This window comes from Phocoena phocoena, chromosome 4 (genome assembly GCF_963924675.1).
Source record: "Phocoena phocoena chromosome 4, mPhoPho1.1, whole genome shotgun sequence".
Taxonomy (NCBI): domain Eukaryota; kingdom Metazoa; phylum Chordata; class Mammalia; order Artiodactyla; family Phocoenidae; genus Phocoena; species Phocoena phocoena.
This window is the reverse complement of record NC_089222.1, coordinates 50,616,130-50,643,117: the sequence shown is the minus strand read 5'-3', so window position 1 is coordinate 50,643,117 and position 26,988 is coordinate 50,616,130. Positions and strand designations below refer to the sequence as shown.

The following is a 26,988-nucleotide window of genomic DNA, read 5'->3' as shown; positions in this document are numbered from 1 at the left end:
CAGTTATACATATACATATATCCCCATATCTCCTCCCTCTTGCGTCTCCCTCCCACCCTCCCTATCCCACCCCTCTAGGTGGTCACAGAGCACCAAGCTAATCTCCCTGTGCTATGCGGCTGCTTCCCACTAGCTATCTGTTTTACATTTGGTAGTATATATAAGTCCATGCCACTCTCTCACTTCATCCCAGCTTACCCTTCCCCCTCCCTGTGTCCTCAAGTCCATTCTCTAGTAGGTCTGTGTCTTTATTCCCGTCTTGCCCCTAGGTTCTTCGTGACCCTTTTTTTTTCTTAAGATTCCGTATATATGTGTTAGGATACGGTATTTGTTTTCCTCTTTCTGACTTACTTTTCTCTGTAGGTGCATGGACTTTTCACCAAAGTACTTTAATTATCACCTTGAAACACCCTCATCTTACAGCTGTGGAAACTGAGGTCCAAGACCTTTGCAAGTGCACACCTCGTTAGTGATCTTGTCAGAGACTTGATCCCACATCTCCCACTCTCTGTTTAGAGCTCTTTCCAATATATTACCCTGCCTCTCTCTGATGCAATCCTATATAAATATCCAATTTACCAACAAAACAGCCTCTGAAGAGTATATTTGGAGAATTCCTCTATTAAAGAACATTTTTAGTTCTCCACATGTGGGGTTATTATGGAAATCAGGTCACAAAGATGCAGACATTGCAATGTCTTTGGGACCCAGTGTCTCGGGGCATTGACAAAATTATTTGCTTCTTTGGAGAAATGCAAGCTTGAAGGTCTAAAAACAAAATAATCTCCTGTAAATTTCCTCCTTCTTTCAGAGTTAGTCACTGTAATAACCTGACACCAATCTGTCTGGAAACAGCTGCCAAGTTAAAAATTAATCTCCTGCCAAAATAAATGTCATTTATTTAAACTGCTAATGATAAGCACATTTAAATAATTTGATTTGCAAATCCCTTCAGAGGAGCCACTACAAAATATATGTCCCAGACCAGATACGTGTATCATAATTGGCTATAAGCAATTCTTCAAACAATAGTTATACCTAACAAGTGCTAACTAGTCTACCTCTGGGCCACAGATATTTTAGACTGCTTTATAACATACCATGGAGAATCAGAGTGTTTCAAACTTTCAACCTTAGCTTAGCCTTTTAAGTATTTTGGCTGGCTGTAGTTTATATGGGACTTTTGTTCTCTGGCATAAAATTGATCCCTGTGGGACTTCCCTGGCAGTCCAGTGGTTAAGACTCTGCACTTCAAATGCAGGGGGTGTGGATTCGATCCCTGGTTGGGGAACTAAGATCTCTCATGCCACGTGGCACGGCCAAAAATATAATATATATATATATATATATATATATATATATATATATATATATAAAAATAGATCCCTGTGATGTAGTTGTTTTCAGTAGAGTAACTAGAAGAAGACTTCCTCTGGTGAAGCCAAAGCTTGGAATTAAACTGGTATCTTCAAGCTCTTTGTTCAGATTAGGACTAAGAAATACAGTTTGGGGTCAGTGAAGCAATTTTTGAGCCTAATGCATAACCCTAGGTGTGGACAAAGCCTGACGTATGAATAACCACAGGGGACATCATGGTGCACAGGGTGATTTCAGAGTTGCTGGAAGCCCTTGTGATTATGAAAGTACCCTGAGACATTAATAAGTTGAAGATTAATTTCTGTGCCTTTTATTAAAAAATAAAGAATCCCGATGAGAGAACAGATTCAAGTCTGTCAGCCATTTTCCACCTTAGTATGAATTAGTTTTTTAGAATTGTCATAAATGTAGGTTGTACAAGAGGAAGAAGAAGTCATGGCAAAAGTATGAGCTTCACTGATCACTTGTCCTGGGAGCATGACAAAAGGGTAGGTTAGGAAGACCAAGCAGAAAGGAAGATTTAGGGGTTCTTTGAAGATGCGTTTTAACTACTTTGTAGTTTTACTGTGGATCAGAGAAGAAGCTGTACTTTAATCTTTCTACTTCTTCTTTGGCATCAGATCCTATACTTTTTTCTGTTCACTATTCTTAGGAATGTAGCCTGTCACCAGGAGACAGCTTGACAATATACTGACTTTCAAAACCCTGTATTCATTCACTCATCGTATATTTATTGAATACCCACTATGCAAAAGGAATTAGCCAAGCTCTATCTGTATGTGCAGTTTTCATCTAGAAAGTCCATTTGCAACCCCGCCAGAGTTAAATGGTTTGCTACTGTGTGTTTGGTTGTCCATTTGAGCCAGAGTGTATCCCAGCCTCAGAAACTGATGTCAGCATTTTGGGCTCTCACGTGCTGTAGGTACTTTCAGCCTAGAGGGCATGTTTAGAATAAAAGATGACTTGAAGGCCACTGGGCTTTGTTCGGTTTTCTATCACAAAAGCCCTTTCTTTAAAATAAAGACAAAATGCAAAAGAGTATAGTTTGGTTTTATTACAAATATTTGATTATTTCTTAATTATTTATTATTTTATTTGTCTACAATGTCTTTAGAAACTGCTATAATTTTTTTTTTAAACTGGAGAAATTCAATAAAATAAGAGCCTCTGTGGAAAGTAGTCTGAAGAGCTCATGCTTTTTTTTGCAGTCTGGTTTTGTCTGATAATCTACTGGGCACAGTAAGTAACTGACTGAAAATAACCCCTATCCTAAGGAGGAGTGCCGGAATCTCATTTGCCTGGTGTGTTCACTTTCCCGTAGAGGCCCTTCCTTTCTTGTTTTCAGAAAATCTGTCAAAACACTTCAAGCAAAAGGAAAGGTTTCATTCTCCTGATAAGTACGTGGGGCAATAATGAAAGCTTTCTCATTGAATAATAAGCATTCAAAAGACTTGAAATTAATAAAACTGTTCAAAATTCCTAGGCTGTTAAAATTGTTATTTTTTTAAACTTGAATTTCATTTCAGTTGGATGGGATTTGCCAAGTATTTTATAGTCCTATGTATTTATTGCTTTAACAGAACCACTCACTAAAGAAAGTTCTCCATGGCCAAAAGCCCATTCATAGGGAATTGGCTGAATAAAGACTGGCACATCTGTCCACTGGAATATTACGCAGCCATTTGAACAATGAGGTAGTGTATATGTTGCAGTTGGGCAGATCCCAAGATACGGTGTTAGGTACACAAAGCAACTTACAGTATAGTACACATAATAGACTCTTATTCTCCCCTACCCCACGGATAAATGGCATGTGGATGGAGAACTTAAACTTTTTATTTTCTGTCCTGTTCTAATTTTTCACACCATAAATGGTCATGCTTTCATAGAGGTTTAGTCAAGGAAAGGAAGTACAGTGACATGGCATATCCCCTCAACCCCACCACTCATCCTAATCTGTGCTAATGTCATTTGTTATTCACCTAAACTCTGTTTATGAGACTATGCACACAGGTGCTGTGGACCATTTAAAGTCATAGGTGTCTCCTGCAGGGTTTGGGTCAGTATTGTGCTCTGGCTGTAGAGCAAATACTCATTCTCCAGTGTTATGGGTAATCGGCTTTATTCAGGCAGAATGAAAAGAGCCCCTGTAGGTAAGAGGCTCGACTGGAGATAAGGTGAGCAACCTGACTAGTCAGGGGGGCATCACCAAGATGTATGCGGGGTGTCACGTAAGAGCATGATACATCGCAGAATGAGGTCTACCTCTCAAATGAGACCTGGCCTCTGTCTACTGAAATTTCAACAAAGGTCTCGTGCCCACGCGGTAAGAAGGAAGGATGATACACACACCGTTACTATTACGAGCGGAAACAAACTTCTATTAAACATATTTCTCATGCTCCGTGTTCACACCCACCTACACAGCATTCCTTAGTCAGACATATCACCACCTCCTCTGGGCTCCAGGCTGATCCCCAGGTGAAGAGAATAAGCTATTCTTCCAGTATTTTCCCTCTGGTCAGATAACAAATGTAGTTGAACAAGGGACTCTGTGGGAAATGGGATTATGAATAACTACTTGTGCTTGATTATCCTCAGTCACCCTGAACTCATCACCCTGGTTCTGTTTATATGTAATGTAGTATATAAGTATACGGCATAGGGAATTAAGTCAGCGTTTTGAAGTTGGACAGGACTGGTTTAAAATGTAGACTTCATCTCCTTGCACTCTATTCCTTCAGGGAAGTTATTTAACCTTTCTGAGTCTCTGTGGGAATACCGATTGTATATTACAACGTTATATTAGAATAAAGTGAGCTAACATATGTAAAGGAATTAATTCAATGCCAATTTGGTAAGTACTCAATATACGATAGTTAATATTTGTGTTTATGTGTCATGTGAAGGTACTGCCATTTGGAGCCATTTTGACCTAAAAAACCCCCCAGCAATATCATAGGATTTGAACTGCCTGTTTGCATTATACACCTCTAATTGTCTGCTTACATTGAGCCAGAATCTGTTTCTCTATAACTTCTATCTCTAGATTAAGGTGCTGCCCTTAGGGACCCATACAATAAATTCAATTTCCTTTTTCCAGCTGGAACATTTCCAAAAAGTGAATAAAGAATAAATTACATGACAAAAGACTAATTTCTGGTCTTGGTAAAATGGCTGATTTCTTGGTCTTGGTAAATTAAAACTTGGTAGAATCCACTGCACCGGTTATGCCTGGTATGAAGCTATTGTCTGTCAACTCTAGACCATCTTGCTACCCTCTGCTGTGGGATGATGGGGCCAGGATTCAGCTAACCCCATTTCTGCCTGTCCCTCTGGCTAGACTGCAAGGCTGGAGAAGGAAGGACACGCCCTTTCCTGTTTGCTTCCCCTGAGCTTCCTGTTTGCTCCTGCATCCTCCCAGCAACTTCTTTGAGTACCAGGGCTCCTTGTCAGCTTACCTGACTCAAGTTTGCTGGTTGAACTGCCAGTCAGTGATAACTGGACCTCAGGATCTGTCTGTGCCACTATTTGTTAAATACCCACTATAGACACTGCGTTGTGTTATGAACTTTGCAGATATTATCTTACTGAATTCTCAATCAACCCTGCAAGATAGGTGTTCTCTTTGGGCTACAGGTGAGGAGATGGGTTCAGAGGAGTCGAGGGGCTCGCCCCAGCTCTGCTGGCTGCGCAGCATGTGTTCTTTCTGCCGCTTGGCGCACGCTGGGGCTCTGCTCCTGCCCTTGCCTCTCCTTCCTTGTGTGGCTGAGCACAAGGAAGTATTATTTTCTTCAAAAAGTGAAGTGTTCTTTTCTTCACTTGCTGAGCAGCCTAGCCCCAAGAGGAATGCTCTATCATTACGTTCAAGTTGCCTTCGTGCCAGCTGGCTCCTCACCAGCCCGAAGTTGCGTGCTTGCCTCTGCCTTCTCGGAGGCACTAGAATTTGTCTCTGTTCTGTTTGTAATGCACACAGGACTGGGCTATTAATCATGCCACAGACCAGGCTGCACAGCACCTCTAGAATAATGAATTACCCAGCTCCTGCCAAAATGAGTCCCACCACGGCCACGAAGGAAACTTATCTCTCCCCGACTCTCTCCTCATCTTGTTCCTCCCACTTCCCTCTCTCATCTCCTGTGATCTGTCTTGACAGTTGTAATTGGAACATTTTCTCCCATATTTAAGTTCTGAAGTGTCTCTGGGACTTGCTAATGTATCCAAAGGCTTGAACAAGGCCCGTCAAGGACGTTTATTGCTTTCTAGCATGGGCAGTTAAGCGTAGCTTACAAGCAGCTCTGGGTATATAGGGCAAGGAATATAGATGTTCCTTTTGGAAAACAAGAGAATCCCAGGGGGGAAAAAATGATCTTAATGATGATATCAAATGAAGGCTTAAAGAAGAAGTAATTTCTGGCTTGGGCACGTGACAAAGGATGCACAGGAGTTGGGATGCTGTGACCTTTGGTTTGAAGGGGTTGTTTGGGAGGTTTGGGGAAAGCAGCCTAAGAGAGGATCTGAGATGCTGTGTACTGAGTAAAGGAAACATCTCTCTTCACTAACCCTTCCCTCTTCCTGTGGGATAAATCCAGGACCACCTAACGACTGGGACCTCTCTTTTTCCTTACTGTCGAAATACGCTTTCTCAAATTATTGCTCTATACGTATTATCACTAAGAAATGCTTTTAGCTGTACTTATGTTTCTTATGTCACCGGGATTCTGGAGGCAGGCAGTCCAGGGTTGGTGTGGTGGCTCGCTGATGTCTTCAAAAACCCAGGCTCCTACCTTTCTGCCCTGTCATCATTAATTTGTTGACTTATTGCCTCACGGTTGCAAGATGGTTGCTGTAGCTCCAGGTAGCATGTTTTTATTCAAGGCACTAAGAAGTAGGGAAGAGGTGTCAAGACACCAGCTATATTTGTCACTTATTTCAGGAAAAGCAAAAGCTCTTACAGAAGCTCCTAGAAGACGTTTGCCTGAGTCTCATGAGGTCACATCCTTAACTGCCATCCTTAGCTGCAGGGAAATCTGGATAAACAAGTTTAGCTTTCCTATACTCTGAAATGGAGGCAGCAAGGGCAATGAGGGCTGAAATGCCTGTTGGGTTAGCCAACAAACAGTACTGGCCACAATCCAGTAGAGGGAAATCAAAGAAGACTAAACTGGGCAGGCAAAGGCAGTCTCACCTCACAGTAGAGGAGAAGAAAATGATTAATATTCTTGAGCCCACTCTATGCCAAGTTTTGTGCTAGGCGGCATACCTACATGCATACGTGCCACAGTTGAAAGCTAAGCTCTGAGCAGTCTTCTGGATGCAGTTCAGTTGGGAATCTGGACTTGAATCCAGGTCTGTCTGACTTGAAAGCCTATTCATGCTCCCTCTAGGACACCTGAGCACTGGTTTGGGGTGTGCCTCATGGAATCTCAGCACCTTCATTTGAGTGGCCACACCTTCAATTACCTGTAGACAAAGTAGGAATCTGAAGCAATTATTTTATGGGCCCCAGAAGGTTTTTTTAAGTGAATTCTCAGGTCCTTACAGTGTGATGATAGTTAAAAAAAGAACTAGCCTGGGAGGCAGGAGACCAAGCTCTGATTAAAACTTGGTGCCGAGTTGCTCTGTGATCTTGGATAAGTCATTTTTTTCTCATCTGGGAAATGAAAGGTTGGACTAGATGATCTACAAAAGGTCTAACAGCCTTAAGACACTTAGGTTTTGCTCCTTTCTCTCATGCATCTTTCATGTGTTCATTATTTCAACAAGTATTTATTAAGTGCCTACTATGTGCCAGGCACTGTTCTGGTACTGTGGACCAGTCAACAAAGCAAAGATCCCTGCCCTTGTGGACTTCATGTTCTAGAGTGTGTGTGTGTGTGTGTGTGTGTGTGTGTGTGTGTGTGTGTGTTGGGGACAGGGACACAAACAATGAACAAAAAATGTAATAAATTAGTGACAAGTCAGTTACACAGTTGTCAGAAGATGACCAGTTCTCTGGGGAACAAAAGTGGGAAAGGGGAAGGGATCTGGCAGTGCTGGGAGAGAGGTTCGGTGGTCCTCACTGAGAACACAGCATCTGAGCAAAGACTTTATGGAGGGGAGGCAGTCAGCCAGCTCATAATTGGGCTTTGGTCCCGCAGGCAGAGCGAGTACCGGGAGTTTGCCTGAGTTTCCTGAGCATTTTCTTCCCCTGTCTGAGGACCGGCCAGGAGCCTTTCTCATCCCAGTTCCATCATTTCCTTTCAGCTGTGTTGGCTTTCAAACCAGCTCAAGCTTCCTAGACTTAAAGGCCATTTAAATTTGACTTTGCTATGGCAAGTAGGTGCATAGAGCCTGGCCACCACCTTCATAATTTGCACCTCGGTTCACACTGCAGAAACACTCGGTTCCTCGAGATGTTGGGAAGGTGGTGGGAGAACTACCAAGGCCTGGAGTCTTATCAAAAGAGCCCAACCCCCCAGTTCCAGACTGTTCTTGCTGCATTTCTCGTTGAATACTTCCTGCACACTAGTGACTCAGGGTTTTCATCATGTTCCCCAATGATTGTCTGTGTCAGTCAACCATAACGTTCCAGGTACAAGAGAGCTGTGTGGTCATCTTTACCAGTTACTGCTTCTGAGCCAGCCTGTGCTGGGCGGCCTGGGCTTTCCCCATTAGCTGCAGAAGGGACCGCAGTGAGCAAGGCCAGCAGCCCGCGGGAAGACTCAGCCATTTGCTGGGCTGTGCTGACTTTGTGTGTGTGTGTGTGTGTGTGTGTGTGTGTGTTCAGTGACAACTTTGAATACACTTGAAAGGGAAGAAAGAGAAAGGACAACAGTTGACTCCTTGAGTTGCGTTCTATGCAGAGAAGTTGCATTGTTATCCCCATTTGGACTGAGAACCTTTATGAACTGTAATATTTATGTGGACAGGTTGATGGCTTGTGAATTAAAGAATCCCCCCTTGGTCCTAGTGTGGGGTTAGCGTGTGCCCCAGCCGCCTGCTCTAAGGTAGATCGCACTTTAGGCAAGAGTCTAGACCCCATAGAAAGCCCCCTCTAGGTTGTATGGGCCACGGTCCAAATACTGAACAAGGCTGGGTATCACCCACTGGATATCGAGAAGTTTGGTCCTCAGGGTGGATTTCATAGTTCTCTTCCAGTTACATATCCTTTCTGTGTGGCCTTTACATTTGTTTGATGGGAATAGCAAGGGAACTTAACTTTGATCTCTGAAATCTGAGTGAGGTTACCAGTGAGAGTTGGGAATTATGTACAAAATACAGGATACATTTAAAATGAAAGGAGGGTGAAAGGCTTCCTCAGGACTGTGGGCCATTGAACTGAATTTTACATGTGTTTTCTTATGGTTCTCCCATCTTTTGATTTGTTTCCCTCCTATGCACTATTTAGAAACTACTGAGCCATGGACACAGAGTAGGGGAGAAGCATAGTGCTAGAGATGGAGATTGCACAGGTTGAAGTGGAGACATTAGCCTAGAAAATTCTGATAAGAGCATAAAAGTCAGTCTGAGAATAAGAAAGACGATAAGGGTATAGGATTTCTATTTTACATATTTGTCCACTTACGAGATAAAAGATATTGTTCGTTCATTCAACAAATATATCAAACACCTACTACTACTGTGTACGGCTCTATTCTAAGCACTGAGATACAGCAGTAAACACCACCATCCAAAAGCTTCCCTGTCCGCATCTTGCTTGGTTAAATGATATGAAATTGCTGTTTCTGTAGGTTAAAAACAATTGATTATAAATACAATATGATCTAGCATTTACTGTATGATCCAGCCATTCCACTCCTAGGTTTTTACTGAAAAGAAGTAAGAGCGTGCATCCAAACAGAGACTTGTACGTGAGTATTTGTAGCAGATTTATTTTTAATGGCCTTGACTGGAAGCAACCCAAATGTCCATCAACAAGTGAATGGATAAACAAATTGTAGTATATCCATATGATGGAGCACTGCTCGGCAGTAAGAAGGACTGAAGGACTGATACACGCGGCAATATGGATGGACCTTAAATACATTGTGCTAAGTGAAAGAAACCAGAGGATTTCATTTTATACAACGCTTTAGAAGATGCAAACTAATCCATAGTAACAGGAAGCAGATCATTGGTTGCCTTGGAACAGGAACTGGGGTTGGGGACAGGAAGGGCGGGAGGGAGAGACTGCAAAGGGGCAAGTGGGACCTTTTGGGGTGATGGATGTGTTTGCTGTCTTGATTGTGGTGATGGTTTCACAGGTGTATACACACATCAAACACTTTCAAATAGTACACTTTGAATATGCACAGTTAATTACATGAAAGTTATACCTCAATGAAGGTGTTAAAAACAGTTGAACAGCAAAAACAATTTCATATGTTTCAATCAATAGATAAATGTTAGTGATAAATTCATGTTTGAAACCTTATATTCATTTTTCATACCTGGATTGAAAAAACTCACCACGTGTCAGGCACCGTGAAAGTTATTATCGATGGAAAGCGAATGAGGCTGTTCCTGCTTTTAAGCTTAGCGGGCAAAATCAGTTTGTAAAGAGACAGCTGGACAGCTTTCCCACAGGCAGTTCTGAAGCAATTACCGGGTTTAACCAAGTTATCCTCTGTTGACTGCATTTACGCATGTGTCTGTGCCTTCCTTCTTTTTCAGAGTGACTTGTGGTCTTTGGGAATCACCGCCATCGAGATGGCAGAAGGTGCTCCCCGTAAGTACCTTCCTCTGGGTGAAATCTGTTACTGGTCTGCCCTGCAGGTACTGACGCTTCCTTGCCAGGAGCTGCAGTAGCTTTATTTCTGCTACGCCAAGCCCTGCATGGACTCAAGCTGGCATATTGAGAAAGCAGAGTCATCTTAAATCAACCAGGAATCCATTCATTTCAGAGGGGTGTGAGGATCTTGTGTTTGTGAGGGGGAACAAGAAAGCAAAGGGAAGCAGACTTCGAGAGTCTAATCTGTTTACAGATCTGGTGTGTGGTTTATTCTTGAGCTACTCTTCACCTGTAGTAAAACTGCGACCAAGGCACAACGGCTGTAAACGCCAACGTAACAAAAATTCACAGCCGATTTTCAGTGCGTGGGTTATGTGAACACTTGCACTCCATTTCTCTCACTCCTATTAAAATACCGCTGTTTAGAGTTTTAGATTTCCCTGCTTATTGGAGGCAGAGTGGCCAGGGTTCTGCCTACCTGGAGAACCTCTCCAATTCCTGGAGATCTTGAGCACAGACCCCACAGAGAATCTCCCCAGCCCTGTGGTCACCACGAGCATGCATCTCAGACACTCCACGCAGGAAGTGCAACTGACCAGGGGCAGCTGTTGCCATGACACCGAGGCTGCACCTCCCGAGGGCCACTCCGCACCAGTGACCGAGCGTGGCAGGGATATAAGGCTGACCCTTTCCTGGAAGACAGGGATTCCTTAGAAGGCAACTTTCACTCCTTAGTTTCCCTCCCTGGTTTCCTTAGAGTGTGGGACAGCCTAGCACACTCCACCTACTTTTTCTCCCTCCCAGCACACTTCATAGCAATCTGACAGCTCTCCCAGCCTTCCCTCACTCCCTCTCTGTTCAGACGAGAATTTCCCCCAGGAATATCCTCTCATGTTTAATACCACCTTGGTGTCTGCTTTCCAGAGCACGCGGACCAAAGCAGGCCCCCTGTTTGTATGACGGGTCGTTGTGCTCATATGACCTTTTACCCTCAAGTTATCACAGGTTTCTTATTTCTCATTCCAGAGTTGGTAGAATTCATCTGTAGCATGACTGGAGTGTTTCTTGACAAAATCCCCTCATCCACAATGCTAATAGGCATTTATGAATCAGAAAAATAACACTGGCAGTCTTGAAACCATATCGTCGTTCTTAATGAGTAGTAGAGAGGGCTAAAAATAAATTTCCACCCACCGAATCCTTTAGCTTTCGGGGAGAATATGTTCTTATTCTAGGCACAAAGGAAAAGATACTCCCAGATGAAAAGTAAACTAGTGAAATATTCTGATTAAGATAAGAATGTATGAGTGTTTTCACTAAATGTCATCTTCACAATTTGAGATATTTTTATCTCTTCTGCCAGACTTCCTTTGCTTTAATCCTCTGGTCTTCCTGCGGCCATTGACCAAAACAAAACCCCCAAAACACCCATCATGAAAAGCCATTCAAAGTGTTTGGAAACACAGATAGAAAGGTGTTCTGGTCTAGTGCTTTATACTCCAAAAATCCATGAAGGTAACATTGCATTTCCAGCATCTAAGAAATAGAGGATTATCAAATACCTTTTATTTTATGATTTGGGATTTTACTAATTAAAAATAACTTACTATCCCCATTGTAGTTGTTATCTTGATGTTGTTCACTTGGAGTCTTAGATGGTTATTTATAGTAAAGCAAAGGTTGTTGAGCCTCTAACTTGTTGTCCTTAAAAATGAAGTGAAAAGTAGACATGTTAACAATCTCTAATTGAAATGTGCTGGATTATATGAGACTCCTATAATCGGCTCATTTAACTGCTCACCAAACGGAAGCTTTATGATCTTCTGACGCCACTCACTGGTCATGCCTGGACTCAGGGAGCCATTTGGCAGCATTAGCAGCACAGCTAGGACGGGCTTGGCCTGGGTTTGGCCCCCTAACCCAAGCTGGCCCTTGTTTTGGTCTCTTGCAGCTCTGTGTGACATGCACCCCATGAGAGCCCTCTTTCTCATCCCTCGGAACCCAGCGCCTCGGCTGAAGTCTAAGAAGTGGTGAGTTTGGTCTTCAGTGTTTTACAGGTCTAAGAGCAGGGTTTTCTTGATTCTCTTTTGGATGAGCTCAAATCCTTAGGTCCTGCTGACAAGATTAGACTGATATGTACTAAGACTCGGTGAGTGATTATGATGTTATTCATCTTAAAGTACATATTGAGGACCTGCTATTTGCACAGTAAGACCTTATCTTCACACCTTCGAGGTAAGGAGGTATTAGCTAAAATGGGTAGCAGAACCCAAGGAATAACATGGACGTGCTTTGATTTATTACTCCGAGTAATATCTTTCCTGGTAGCGCAGGACATCTCATCAGAAAGGGTGATAGTTTGGAGTCAGCCCATTAGATTGGCTGACGTTCTTCTGTTCCTTAAGACATTGACTCCGTAAATGTATGTACGCGCTCGGTAGTATGCGAGATGATTTTACTGCTCTGGGCATGAGCGCCTATAATTTTTATTTTTGCTATTGCTTTCTCTTTACAGCAGGTGATACTGGCTTCTTACTTGGGGAAGTGATATAACTTTCCATCTAATAAACTAATTCACATAAAAAGTGACTTAATTTAAAGAAAAATGCTAAGCGAATACTTGTATGGGTGGTGAAGTGTAGGGTAAAAATTGTGTTGGTAGCGTATGATCGACTAGAGTTTGGGAACAGAGTTCTACAGGTTAGGCCAGGAGCTGGACTTTTGACTATTTTGTGCACTTACATCAGGGTCTTTGTATCTTGTCATTCTGTGACAAAAAATTCATTGCTCCTCCCCTTCCCCCTGTGGATATGGTATATCCTTCTCGGTATGTTCTCAGTTCTGATTCCCTTTGCCCTGGGCACAATTCCTGGACCATTTATGACCTCCTACCCTTTTCTAGAGACATATTCTAGGCAGCTTGAGCCTGAAGGGACAAGACTCTTCTGCCCCTTTTCTTTTTTCTTTTTTTTTAAAATAAATTTATTTATTTTTATTTTTGGCTGCGTTGGATCTTCGTTGCGGTGTGTGGGCTTCTCATCGTGGTGGCTTCTCTTGTTGTGGCGCACGGGCTCTAGGCATGCGGGCTTCAGTAGTTGTAGCATGCGGGCTCAGTAGTTGTGGTTCTCGGGCACTAGAGCACAGGCTCAGTAGTTGTGGCGCACGGGCTTAGTTGCTCCACGGCATGTGGGATCCTCCTGGACCAGGGCTCGAACCCGTGTCCCCTGCATTGGCAGGTGGATTCCTAACCACTGCACCACCAAGGAAGCCCCTCTTCTGCCCCTTTTCATACCACTTCGTGATCAGGTCCTTGACCGAGGCCCTCATGTTTCTCATGCACCCACCCACAGTTTCACCCTCCACTATACGAGAGCAATCTTAATTAATACCATCATCCAGGAATGACATAGCGACCCTGGTTGAACAAGAGAAAGGCGTACTGCACACAGAGAGGGAAAGAAAACAGCCAGAAGAGACGACAGCCTCGGAGTTGGTTGCCGAGGGCTGCACAGGAAGAGAGTGAGAGTTGCTATTGGTAACGAGGAGGCAGAGCATCCCTCCTCCCCTCTCCAGAGGGTCACTGTGGTGTGAGACAATCACTCTCTCCCCAGCAACAGCCTTCCATTGGGCACCACACAGCACGTGATCCACAGGCGCCCAGAGGCACTGCTTCCTCCCTTCTCTCTGGAACAGACTCCTGGGGAGGAGTTGGCTCGGTTCTGTTCCTTGGAAGTGTCAGTGGCACTGTGAAGCCCTCCGCCAGCTTTCTGCTTGTGCTTCATGCCAAGCCTCCCGGGAAGTGGGGTGGGAGGGCTGCTGAGTCCAGTGGGCTTCACCTGCCCTGTGCCCTCCCTTCCCCCTCTGCCTTCACTGCTGCTGGACAAAACGACCATCCACACGTCTGCTGTTTGTCTGGCACGGTGTGGCCACACACCTCATTTCAGAAGTATTTGTGTTGATTGCCAACTTTAAAAAATCTGGCGGTGGAGCAGTCCATGGAGATTTCTGACCTTTTTTGACAAAGGTGCAGCAACACTGTCCTGCCCAGTGGTTCCTGCTCCCTTTTAAGGTGGGAGCTTGTGCTTCTGCCCCAGTCACTGCCTCTCCCAACCCAGAAGCTGGTATCTGTTGGTCACCCCACTTGTCCTGTTTCCTTCTTACCCCTGGTCTGCGCCGCCCTTTGTGTGACCCGTCTGGCCCCCAGAAGAGTGAGTGACTGGCCCCGGCACTACAGTTTCTGCATTCATTGACCTTGCTCCAAAAAGGGCAAACCCTGCACTGACCTCGTCTGAGAAATACAGACCTGGGGAGAAATACAAGCTAACTTCTCTGCTGTAAACCTTTGGCAATGAGAGCTAATTGTGATAATGCTGTAGGGAGCTGGATCCGTCCAGGAACAGTGAGACCAGGAAGGAAGGAGACCAGGCCACCTTCATCTCACCAGCCTAAGCCAGTTACAAGCAGGAGCCCCACACTGCTAGGCAGGGGATGGGAGAATGACTTGACTGTTGGAGAGCAAGTGGGAAAAACAAAAGCCCTGGTAAAATACCCTTTTTCACTCAGAACCCAGCCTTTATAAAGATAGCTGTGCAGCCTCGGGCCACAGGACACTCGGTGTGGCTCGAATTTCTCTGCAATAGAATTCCAGTGTTTAAGTGAAAATACTTAGGCACCTCAGAGTACTTGTCTTGAACGACCAGGTCCAAAGTGATTTCAAATAGAATCGGGTTTGAGAGCAAGTGAACTATTTCTGTCTGTTTTCCTTTTCCTTCTTTCCCTCCTCCCCCATCAAAAGAAACAAAACTCTGAAATGTTCTTTTATATCCAGCTCTTCTCTACTTAAATGAGTTCCCGGATGAAGTATACTGTTCCTAGTGTATATTCCAGCATATGACCAAAGGGGGCGCCATTGTGGCAGAGACGGCAGTGAACTCTTCGTTATAAGCATTCATTCAGCTGAGGGTCATTTCCAAGGAACTTGACTGAGTCTACAACATACAAGGCATATGTATGTTGTAGACCCAGCAACTTATATGTATGTATGTGTATTTAAGATATATATATAAATTTAAACTATATATGTAAAGTATATATTTAATCTTTTTATATATTTTTTATTGAATGAAGGAGTCTTTAAATTCTGTAGTGCTTTACGATTTTCAAAAGTTTCACACACATGATTTTGTATAGTCCCATAATAACCCTTTTTTTTCTTAACCACAGCCCTGCCAGACAGATGCTCTGAGTCCTCATTTTATGGGTGAGAGTCTGAGGCTTAGGTAGGTTATCCTCCTTGCACTAGGCTGTACAGTCTTCGTTTGCCAAGTTTGTAACCCATATTCTTTCTGCTGTACCATTTGACCTCTTAAAGTTCAAGGTTAAAGTGGTAGAGAAGGAGCTGTACTCGTCCCTAAGTGTGAGCACTTGTTCCTTGAGCCTTAACATTAGGGAAACAAAGGCAGTCACACTGTTTTCCCCTTTTGTTATGGGAGGAAAGGAGAGCATCTCTGCGGCAAGAGCCGGGCCCTTCCTCCCCCATCAGCGTAGTGAGGAGAGGCCTCGGGCTAAGGAAGTCCTGTGGTCAGGGCTCCAGTCAGTGTTCACGTGGCTCAGACCTTTGATTAGGCCTCCAGGAGGGTTACAACCTGAGTTGAATCAGAGGAGAAGAAGGATGCTCTCACCATCTGTCTCCATGTCAACAAATGACCCAGTGCGGTGGGATTCCCATGTTCCCCTCCTGTCTCTACTCCTGCTCTGTGTGTAGTTGGATTCAACCCACATGGGTAACCATCCCCTTCAAACGATTTCCTCTCCCTTCTCTTCCCACCGTGCTCACCCCGGCTCCCCTGCCCTCACACATATACTCCATGCCGTAGCTTCCCTCCAGGGGTCTCTGGAGAAGGATGGAAATAACTCTGTTCCTGTGAAAGATGGCCAGTCTTGTCCTTTTCACATGCCCTTTAAAGGTGAAGATTCCACACAGGCAGCACTCGATTGAACTCATCAGAAAAGTCCTAACTGCTTATCACTGGAAAGAGGTATAAGATTCCCGGTCCAAGCCACTCATGCTCCAGGTGGAGACTGGAGGCCTGGTATGGTTAACTGGCTTATCCTGAGTCCCCGGTTCATGGCAGCCTGGAACCCCAGCCTTCTGCTTTTACTCCAGAGCTTACAACCATTTCTGTTATTTTATGAAACACCAGTTCTGATTCTTGCTGCGTTATCAAGCACTTTTGTTTTCGAAATGACAGTGCTCTTGGGTGGGGAGGGGACTGTAAATAAAATAATGATAATAGAAAGGAAATATCAGAAAATACTTCAAATAGACTGAACTTACTACTAGTAGTGTGACTTTGGACTTTATTGAAATCAAAACAAAAGTTATTACACAAACTTTTTTTAAATTAACCTTTTTTGGCAGTCTCCTTAGAGATAATAATGATCCTGGTGGCTTTTCCTGCTAATGCATCTAATCCTAGTGTATGTAAAATAATTCCCTTAAAGAACTCTATACTATTTGGTTCAACCCAGGTGGGGAAAATCACCTTCAAATTTCTGCTCGTAGCCCTCAAGGCAGATCCTCCTGTTCTTTAAGCCTGGTAGTGGTCAGAGATGCTGGGACATTGTCATCATAGTAGTAGTAATAATAATAACAGTCATAGCAAACACACATACAGCATTCATGATGTAACAGGCCCGGTTCTAACTCATTTAATCATCACAGCAGTCTTCTGAGATAAGTACTAACAGTATCCCCATTTGCAGCCAGGGGAACCGAGGCACAGAAAAGTTAAGGGATCTGCCTAAAATCACACAGTTAGTAAATGATGGAAACTGAAAGAGAGAAAAAGAGGAGTTCTGGGCAAGTGCAAATTTTAAAGATCAAATTGCACGTAGGGAGCCTGAAGATTACCAAAAACTTTGAGCCCAGCTCACTAAAACATTATAGTGATTAATGTCATAATCGTTCAGGCATTTTTAAATCCTCTAACACAGTTTAATACATAAACAGGAAAAATCTGGGAAGATAAAGTGTTCAGTGACACTGGTATTAGAAGAACTAGTATCTCAGACTGTAAGTACCAGTCACTAACATTTATCTCTCGGTGCCAACCCTTGGGAAATTAGTATTACTGATCTTGAGCTTTTTTTTTTTAAAGTGACAGAACTAAATTACCAGCAGCCAGGACTGAAACAATAAAGTTATAGAAATGTACTTTAAACCCATTAGGCCTCCCGGAAAAGAGTCAGGTGATGCTTAATGTAGGTGAAGTATTTTTACTTTTAATTAAGCATGCAATTAAGCATATTGATTCTTTGGTCACACTAACTTAAATGGAGACAATGAATCTTTCTTTGAAGATTTGTTTTAAGTAGCATTATTTCCTCTTCACTGAGAACCATTTGCAGATGACATGGGATGGACTGCCAGCTTTGTAGTTCTACACGTCTTGGCCCATCCTTTGGGCCCCCAAATATTCTCTTGAATATTTCTTGAGGTTCCTTCTCACCAGGAGAGAAAATGGAAAAAAGACTCTGCTATAGGGCTTCCCTGGTGGCGCAGTGGTTGAGCGTCCGCCTGCCAATGCAGGGGACACGGGTTCGTGCCCCAGTCCGCGAAGATCCCACATGCCGCAGAGCGGTTGGGCCCGTGAGCCATGGCCGCTGAGCCTGCGCATCCGGAGCCTGTGCTCCGCAACGGGAGAGGCCACAACAGGGAGAGGCCCAAGTACTGCAAAAAAACAAAGAAAACCTCTGCTATAGCTGTTCCCATTAAACTCCCTGAACACTCTCTCATCCCGGAGATGTCTCTGACTTTTGTGAGGTGTCAGTATCGGGGAAGGGAATGTACAGTCTATTAAGTCTGGATCTCTTTTTAAATTGGTTATGATTTCTTTTATTTATCATCCCCTAATGAATAGTTGCCCTCTATAAAGAACAAACTTTTTCTTCCAAGTTGCAAGCAGAAAAAGAAGAACTTCCATTTGCATTCCTCGTGAATATTTAATAGCTTTCTGTCTTCATTTGTTTTTGCTCTCACCTTTTAATGCTGATTTTCTACCTAGAAGAGTACTGTGTGGAGTTTGTCTATTTCTTTATGCAGGTTAACCTTTTTCTTTTCCTTTTATTCCTTAGGACAGTCCATTATTTCATTATGGTTTTTTGTGTTTTTTTGTTTATTTTTTTTGCAAAGTCCCTCCTTAGATGATATCACATTAGTGCTTCCACAGATTAATCCAGTGGATAGAAAGAAAGTGTATGAAGTGATATCTTCTCACTAAGCCTTCATCTCTGTCCCTCAGAAGCACGCATTTGAAGCCACATTACAGCTCTCGTCCAGAATTCTCACCCGATAACCATCCACGCATTCATCTGTTTGTCAAACACGTGGTGTGCTCGTGATAGGAAGGTGACTCAGGCAGCTCCCAACTCTGGGGAGAATTTCCAGTGTCAGGGAGGCAGGGCTACAAGCTGAAGGACTTAGAGGGAGATGCTTAGAATGTCCATCCTGCTGTTCCTATGTCTAGTCCTCAGTGTTTCCAATCCTGATTCATCCTGAGCTGACCTTCAGGTGACCTTTACTTCTGTGTAAAATAATTTAAAAGCTTGAACATAGCCTGGAAATTTAAGGAGGAAAAAATACCAGTAGTTCAGTACTACTTTAAAAACATGGAGTAAGGTGAAAAACTGCTTTGACCGGGGCAGAAATGGAGAGTGGTACGTATAGCAGTGCCCTCTCCCATTTGAATCTTGAAGAACACGCTCACCATTGTGTTCTGTGTGGTGAGGACACCTTTCAGGCCTGAAGGATATATATATACAGAGCCCACTGGGAAGTTTGGGGAAGTTTGGGGAAGCTTGCGGAAGCTTGCTTCGGGGATCTGCTCCTGTAACTCCCCAGTGTTCCACAGGAGGGCAACAGAGTGCGCAAAATGGATTCATTCCTGAGCAGGGTTGGGCCTCGAGGAGGGTGAGCAGGGTTCCTCCAAGGTCTCCAAGGGTGATGTGCCCTGCTGACAGCGGGGCACCTCGGAAAGGCATGCTGTAGAGTCATGAGCTTAATTATTTATGATGCTGGACAATTTCTTGGAACTTTCAGACAGAACATGCATGCCCAACTCATGAATCATAGCTCAAGGCATCATTAGTATCTACCACGCTATGGACTTGTGCCCTATTCGCGGGTATCTCTCACAGCTTTCCCCTGCCCCTGTGCGTCTCTGGAACAGGGTTTATCTCTGAGGAAATGGTGCCTTTCTAGAAAGAGATAAATTTGCTTCTGGGTATGAACTTAGTCCCTATAAGTTAAGTTTCCAAGTCTGTGGATTTATAACAAACATACACGTACATCCTGTTCTTATTCATTAGAAAACAAAGTTCAAAAGTGATTCAAAACTGCCAGTTAAAAAATTTGCCTAATGTTCATTTTACCGTATAAGAATCCTGCTCATTTCTACATAATGTACTCCCCCTTACCTGTCCAACCCTGCTTTTACTTTTCCCAGCTTGCATTTTCTGCCACATTTAGAGAACTCACCTCAGTGTCCCCTGACATATAGTATGCTCAGTCCCAGCCTTAGTTTTTCTCTGATTTTCTACTTCCCTGAACTATCCTTTCCCAAGAGTGATTTTTCTCCTAATTCTTTAAGACCCAGCTCTGGTTTCCTCATTCCAATAGACCTTCCAGGTGTGATTCTTATCGGGGTCTTTCTCTTCTCTGGTGCCTGTTGGTCTTCTGTGTGATACTATGTATAAACTGTGCAAAAATGCTTTCGTGCTATAACTACCATACACTGCCTGAGTTGTGTGTTGATGGCAATGATGCCTTTGAACCCCATTGTGCCTAATAAGAGCTAGACCAACTTTGTGATTGGTTGATCCCTAAAGTTTGCTTTTCTTTGGATTGTCTTTTAAGCTATGGGTTCATCTCTTCTGTTTGGCAGGTCAAAAAAATTCCAGTCCTTTATTGAGAGCTGTTTGGTAAAGAATCACAGCCAGCGACCAGCAACAGAACAACTTATGAAGCATCCATTTATACGAGACCAACCGAATGAACGACAGGTCCGCATTCAGCTCAAGGACCATATTGATAGAACAAAGAAGAAGCGAGGAGAGAAAGGTGAGACACACGTTTGTATTTCAGCAAGGGAAACAAAAGACCAAGTGAGTCATGGGCTCTTGAGGTATTGGAAGGACGGTGGGGATTTCAAATAGGCCTGCATTGTTCTTTAGTGTGAAGGGCTGCCTCTGAGATCACAGCCTGCGGGCAACACTAGGGGGGAGGCTGCTGAAATGGAATCTTTCGTGAAAGAATAGAACCTCGGGAAATATTACCTTTTCCAGGCACTGAACAGAAAGTCATGTTGAGTGATACTATGAAGTGGTTTAATACGAGAAGTGATTTTCTTAATTCTAATGAATATTCATGTTTTGAAGACTCAACATCTACAGAAGACAGGCAACCTTAAAAAAATAAACCCATCTAGTTGACATTTTTCAGTACTGGCACTCTTCACCATTTAAGTTTTCGTGCTCTGAGACTCATTTCTAATTTAGTTATTTGGAAGTCTGAATGACTTTTATTACAGTCAAAGTGATATAAAAGAAGTTGCCAAGCTGCTATATGGAACATCACATTTTCTTCTTTATAGATTCAAAAACTCTTTTCTCTTATGACTCTAGCTGTTAGACTGTACTACCTTTTCACTGCATCACTGGAAAAGACATGAGTCCAAACTTGGGGCCCTGGGACTGTGCCCAAGTTGTTTGAATAGAGACTCAAAATTCCTTAACTAGCATCCTGACCAAGGTGAAAACTCACGTGGTCTGGGGCAGCTTTTATGACTTAGTTGGGTAGGGAGGTAGGGAAGGTTGAGGATGGGAAGGAAAGGGGGGGATGCAGAGAACAGACAAGGTGAGAGCTCCCTGGTGGGAGGAGGAGGGGGCAGCTGGCCAGGCTGACAGTGAGGGGGCGATAGAGGGCTGGCCAGGTGAGCACTGAGCATGCGGGGTGGGGGTGGGGGCAGGTAGAGAGCAGAGGGGGAGGCCAGGGACCGAGGGTGGGAGGTACATGGTGATGTTCTTGGCTCCACTTCTGTACTCTCCATCTTTCTCCTCTGTTCTTCACGATCTAGACGGAACGGGGAGGGTGGTGGGCAGCACAGAAGAGAGGGTGCGCTCCTTTTATTTGAACTTCGCCTCTTCTTTGCCTCTGCAGTTAATATCTTCAGGTGCCAAGGTATGAGCAGGGTCCTAGGGGTGGGGTGGTGAGCCCTGTAGGGGTCAGGACTGGGCAGAGGTAAGCTCAGCAGAAGCTAAGGGAGGAGAAATCCTCGGTGAAGCTTCAAGGGAAGAGTTCCTTCTTTGCAGCCGGCCTCGGGGGTGCAGGAAAATGTGTGATCAGGTTAGACTCAGGAACGGGAGGTTATGAAGCTAATCCAAAAAGGAGGCTCATCTTCAGTCGTTAGCGGATGGAGAGGGATGAGGTATCAATCAGGGCCCAAGGAGTTGGGAGGGCAGCCCAAGCTGGAGGAACTAAGCTGGAGAGAAATAGGTGAGTCAGGTCAAAAAGTGCCGGGACTGATTTTTCAACTGCTACTTATTAATAGTGGTCTTGGGCCCCTCCATGAAGTCAGACTTTTAAAGGGAAGAGTTTAGTATTAATCAACTATACCCCAATATGAAATAAAAAGTTTAAAAAATAAAAAAATTTAAAAATAAAGATAAAGGGAATAGTTTAGGGTAGTGTGTCAGACATGCAGCCCATTAAAGGCCAACTTTTCTAAAAAGAAAATTTATTTTCCTGTAGGTATATGGAATAGGTTAAGTACTCGGACTCTTCTTTTCAGACTCAAATTCTGAGTTCAAATTCTACTTCTACCCCTTAATGCTTATGTGAACTTCACCCCAGTTTTCTCATCTTTAAAATAGGAATGGGGGTATAATTAGAATTGTCTGGCATTTTTACAAAGATTAAATGAGATGCTACATGTAAAATGCTTAACACAATGTCTGGCACGTAGATGTACTGAATAAATGTAAGCTATCCTTATTTAGACAATTCTTATTGACCTACAGTTTTTCAGTACCGTTCAGGGTTACTTTCTGAGATCATGTAACCTCTGCCTCTGACCTGTGAGTAAGAGTGGGTAAAGCTTGTGCCTTGGATTGTTTTCACATTTTGGGGGCACGAACTCTAGAATGTGACTTAGAACTCACCACCCCATGAAAACAGACTATTTTTAATGTGTTCCCTCTCTGCAGGGTAAAGAGTAAGAGATCCTTGGGAGTAGGCTTAGTTGAGAGTTGCATGATGATTTAAGGAACCTCATTCTGTTTAGGCTTCGAGCCACCAGCAGCCTTCTTTTTTGTCTGCTCCCCAAGGAGTGTTGCTCAAAATGGGACTTCATTCCAGTTGCTCGGTTTGATTAAATGACTTAACTTGCTCCTTCTAATATTTTTTCATTCTCTTAGTAGCTCTAAGACCAGCTTCTGGTAGAATCAAAAATTTTTAATGTGCATTGCTTTGTGATTTTTTTAACCTGATATTATTTTTTCCTTCAGATATGTTGATACATTGCTAATTTAAGCCACTAATATAAAAGCAATCACGCTGGATTCTGGTGAAGTATTATAGTTGAGGAGATTGACAAATGAAATTTTTACCCTAGAGAGGAGAAATAATTAGATTAATTGTGTGCTTCTTTTCCTTGCTATAATTTACTTTACTAGATAAAATTTCTGCATTTTACTTTGAACTCTGTTGATTCATTTAAGGAAAGTTTGGAATATTAAACTTTCAATGTGGAATGCTGAAACACTTTATGAAGGTTCTTTACATTTTCATAAAATAATACTTTTTAAAAAATAGCCTGAAAACTTCATACTTATCTAAACATGTGAAGCTAATTTTTACATGGTTTTTAAAAATACTCTTGAAGTCATCATGCTATGGCTTCCTTTCATCATCCCTTTAATGGCTAAATAGTATGGAAAGCAAAATGTGTTTATGATCAAATTCCATAGTTCTCATCATGTGACTGCTGCCTCCTGGTGGTAACATAGCCAAATTGCAATTTCAGTTTCTTTTCGGGGGTGTACAAATGTCTTAAAAGTTGTAATTACTAACACATAGCTATCAAGGGATGATAGCCCTGTGACAACCTCCCTGCTTAAAATGAAAAGCTCCTCCAAAGTCTCCCCATTGCCTACGGAAAAGTCCTCAGCGTGGTATATATAAAGATCATTAAGCTACATCAGACCTGCTGGGCTTTCTCACTCCATCTGCTTTCTCACACCAGCCACTCACAACTCAGTATTTCCTGAACATTCATGCACTATAGTACTGTTAGCTTTACTCAGGTGGTTATGTTGCTTAGAATGCCCCTTTCCCAGCACTTTCAGCTGCCATCTGCCTAAAAAAGGGCTACTGATCTTCCAAGGTCCAGCTCATTTCTTCCTCAAAGACTTCACTGTTCCCTTCCCCCATTATGACCCATGGACTTAGCTGCTTTTTTGTCTGATATCTCATTGCTTTTTTTATGTAATTCTATTTAGTATATAATGTGTTGGAAAGAATGCTAAATATAAAGTTGGAAAAATTCTGGATTGAATTCTGAATCCAAATCTCAGATTTATTGGTCATATTACTAAACTGCTTATAATCTTTGCTTGCAAAACGGGTACTATGTTAAAGGATTGTTATGAGAAGTACATGAGAGAACATAAGTATCTAGCATAGTGACCAGCATGGGCGATACCCAATAAAAATTAGTTCTCTTTCTTCATAATCATGGAGATTCTGATTATTTACTTATCTATCTTGACCATTAGATTCTAATCTCCTCCGAAGCAAAGACTCGATCTTCTTCATTATGCCATGTTAACTTGCTTAATATATTAGGGAATTAAATGAATGTCCCCAGTGGGTCAATCGAAACACATTTAACTCTATATTTTTAATAGCACACGTTGTCAAAAGTTTCTGTCTGGTATTAAGATATCTAAAGGCAATTAGTGAGTCTACGTAAGTCATAATAAAATTCCTATGTAAAAAATGATTACTCCTTGTCAGTAAGTTAACAGTGGCCCAATAAAAGATTGGGTTAGGTGGTCCTATAATGGGAGTTAACACAAACTGAAAAGTTATGTTTCAGCTCCTTGTCTTCACTTTCATGTGAATGCCAGGCATTAGGGAGAGAATCTAGAGTCGGCTGGGGCAGTCTTGGATGTTAATTCCATGTGCTTGAATCTAGCTGGTGGGCACTGTTGGATCACAAGTCAGGAGGCCTGGAGCCTGTCCCAGGTCAGCATTAAGGACAACTCTTTGGGCCTCAGTTTACTTATACATGAAATGAGGGCATGAGCTTCACCGAGCTGTAGCATCTTTTTGCACACTAATATTCTGTGGGTCTCTCTTAGATGAAACGGAGTATGAGTACAGCGGAAGTGAGGAAGAAGAAGAGGAGAATGACTCAGGAGAGCCCAGGTAGGCGAGCAAGAGCTATCTTCTCCGTTTCACATTTTGCACTGTGGTCGTGTGAAATTCATGTCCTTTTGATTTATAGGTTCATTTTTAAGAATCCAGCAGGGTGGTCTTATTTAATTTATTGCCCACAAATGTACTCATTAATTTGGGAAAATTTCCCTAGGCAGACTCTTAAAAGAACATGGAAATCAGGATATTCTTTATCTTGTCTTTCAAGATTTATTTCCTTGTTTCCTCGCCTGTGTAACACGTAGAATGGGTAGGAGGGAATTATCTGGGTAATACAGGTCTAAAAGTGCCTAAAACTGCAACTCTCTGAAGACCAAAGTGGTATTTTTGGACTTGAGTTATCCAGTCCATTACTTCATACCTTTGAGACATTTAGGTGGCCACTGTCCTTGTCACATGGCGTGTGTTTTCAACACAGCCTAATCCAAGAGGAAACAGTTTCCAGGAAATCAGATTACACTCTAGAGGTGAACCCTAAATAGAAACTTCCACTCCCATTCCTCTTGTCATACGTTGGCCCCCAGAATCAAGTGCTGCTTTATTAGCATCTTCCCTATGTTTTGAATGTCACTTGACTTTGATTCTGACTTTCTTCTAGTCTGTGTTCATAAGTAATTAATGCCAGTGTGCTCACACTGCCAGGATTTCTCTTTTGTAAGAGAATCCAGCTGATGGCAGTTTGGTGAACAAGGGGCGTGGGCATGCACACCAGGGCAGATGCACTGTACATGGGAAGTGAGATTACTGGGGGAAATGCACAGAGCAGAAGGGTCACTGGGGTATATGGGTCCCCATCCTCTAGCCATCCAAGGAAGGGACCCAGTACTCAATAAGGAGCAGTTCTTGTATGACTGAGGCAGAGCTTCTGAACCAGGGAAGGGGCCAGTTCAGCCACTGCTGCTAGAATAAGCTAGTGCACTCCTTTTTCTGAGCTAACTCAGACCTGCCAAGCTGGATTATTGCTAAAACTACTGGAAGAGGATGGGATTGAGGTTACAGGGCCATCAGTTTTTCTCTCTTCACCTGTTACGGGAATTTTCAAGGTCAAAGACTGAAAGAGAAGTCTTTCCTTCTCTCTGGACACTTAATATGTTTTCTTCCCCTCGTTTAGCTGCATAAATATGATGACTGCCAAGTAGTGACATGGAAAATGAACATTCTTGTAAAGCAAAGGACCAAATGCCTTGTTTTCAGAGTCGTACGCTATTTTTCCAAAGCTCACCCAGACAGACATGTCGGCCCTTCTGATCACCCTCCATGCAGCTGAGAACCTCACCTTAACTAACACTTGCTAAACCGCATGTTTGGAGTCACTTAGTGGATGACCTAGCCATCTCTTAACATTTCTATAATTGTCACATGTCTTTATATCACATCGAAGATTATGTTCCTGGTCCTGTTTTCTGGACACATCTAATTAATTTTCATGAAATCCTGTAAAATAGAAAGGGATAGTGGTTATCTCATTAAGGAAATGAGGAAACAGCCCAACAGTAGCAATCAGCTCACACAGGGAGTTAATGATTCAGTCATTAATACATCTCGGGTCGCCTGACATTGATTCAACATCAGTTAATATTAATGGATCGTCGTCATGTGCATGGGAAGCTGGGTTCCCTAAGCCCCACCACCTTTGCACAGACCACGTGGCCTGAGTAGATAAGCCCCTCCTTTGGGGGGTTGTTTAAAGTTCTACACAAAGGCTCTTGGTTTTAAAGGAGGCCTATTAGTAGAATCCAAGCACTGTCTATGAACCACGCCTTTTGATGTCATTTTATGGCAGTATCTCACATAGCACGCTACCCACTCTCCAAGACAGAATGATCCCCTTGTCAACCACCAAACCTGCTCCTCCCCTTTCATTCCCCATCCCAGTTTGCGTCACCACCACAGCCCAGACGCCAAGAAAAAACCTGCAAGTCATCCCTCACTCCACACATTAGATCCATCAACAGGTTTCATTGACTCTCTCCCCAGATGCCTCCTCCATCCCCACCTCCCCGACCTGGTTAGTCTCTACCCCAGAGCCACTGTAGTAGCAGCCCAACTGGTGACCCTGGTTGCCCTTGTACCCACTGCAGAACATCATTTATTCAGCTGCTAAACAAATCTGATCGTGTTACTCTCCTGTTAATAAGCTTTCCACGTGTGGCTTCCCCAGCCTCATGCTTTACCCTCTCTGCTCTGTCTCTGACTTCCTCTTGTACCCCTCTCCCTCTCATTTGCTCTGCTCTGGGAAGACTGCCTGGGCTTCAGACCCTCAAAAAGGCCACCCCTGTTGCCACGATAAGCCTCTAAACTTGCTTTTCCTTCTGCATGAAAGGTTCTTCCCCTACCTCCTCGTGTGACGGACTCTGCATCATTTGGGGCCTATCTCCACTATCAGCTTCTGGGAGAGGTC

The 26,988-nt window shown here is 43.2% G+C and overlaps 1 protein-coding gene across 1 annotated transcript in view; it reads left to right on the top strand.

The window, feature by feature from the left end:
* Positions 1 to 26,988, top strand: part of TNIK (TRAF2 and NCK interacting kinase) — a 414,109-nt gene that overhangs the window by 287,859 nt on the left and 99,262 nt on the right. Inside the window, exons 8-11 of the mRNA XM_065876880.1 lie at positions 10,033 to 10,087; positions 12,042 to 12,120; positions 20,035 to 20,210; positions 24,512 to 24,578. Of these exons, the coding sequence (XP_065732952.1) occupies positions 10,033 to 10,087; positions 12,042 to 12,120; positions 20,035 to 20,210; positions 24,512 to 24,578 (377 nt within the window). The remainder of the gene's footprint in view (positions 1 to 10,032; positions 10,088 to 12,041; positions 12,121 to 20,034; positions 20,211 to 24,511; positions 24,579 to 26,988) is intronic.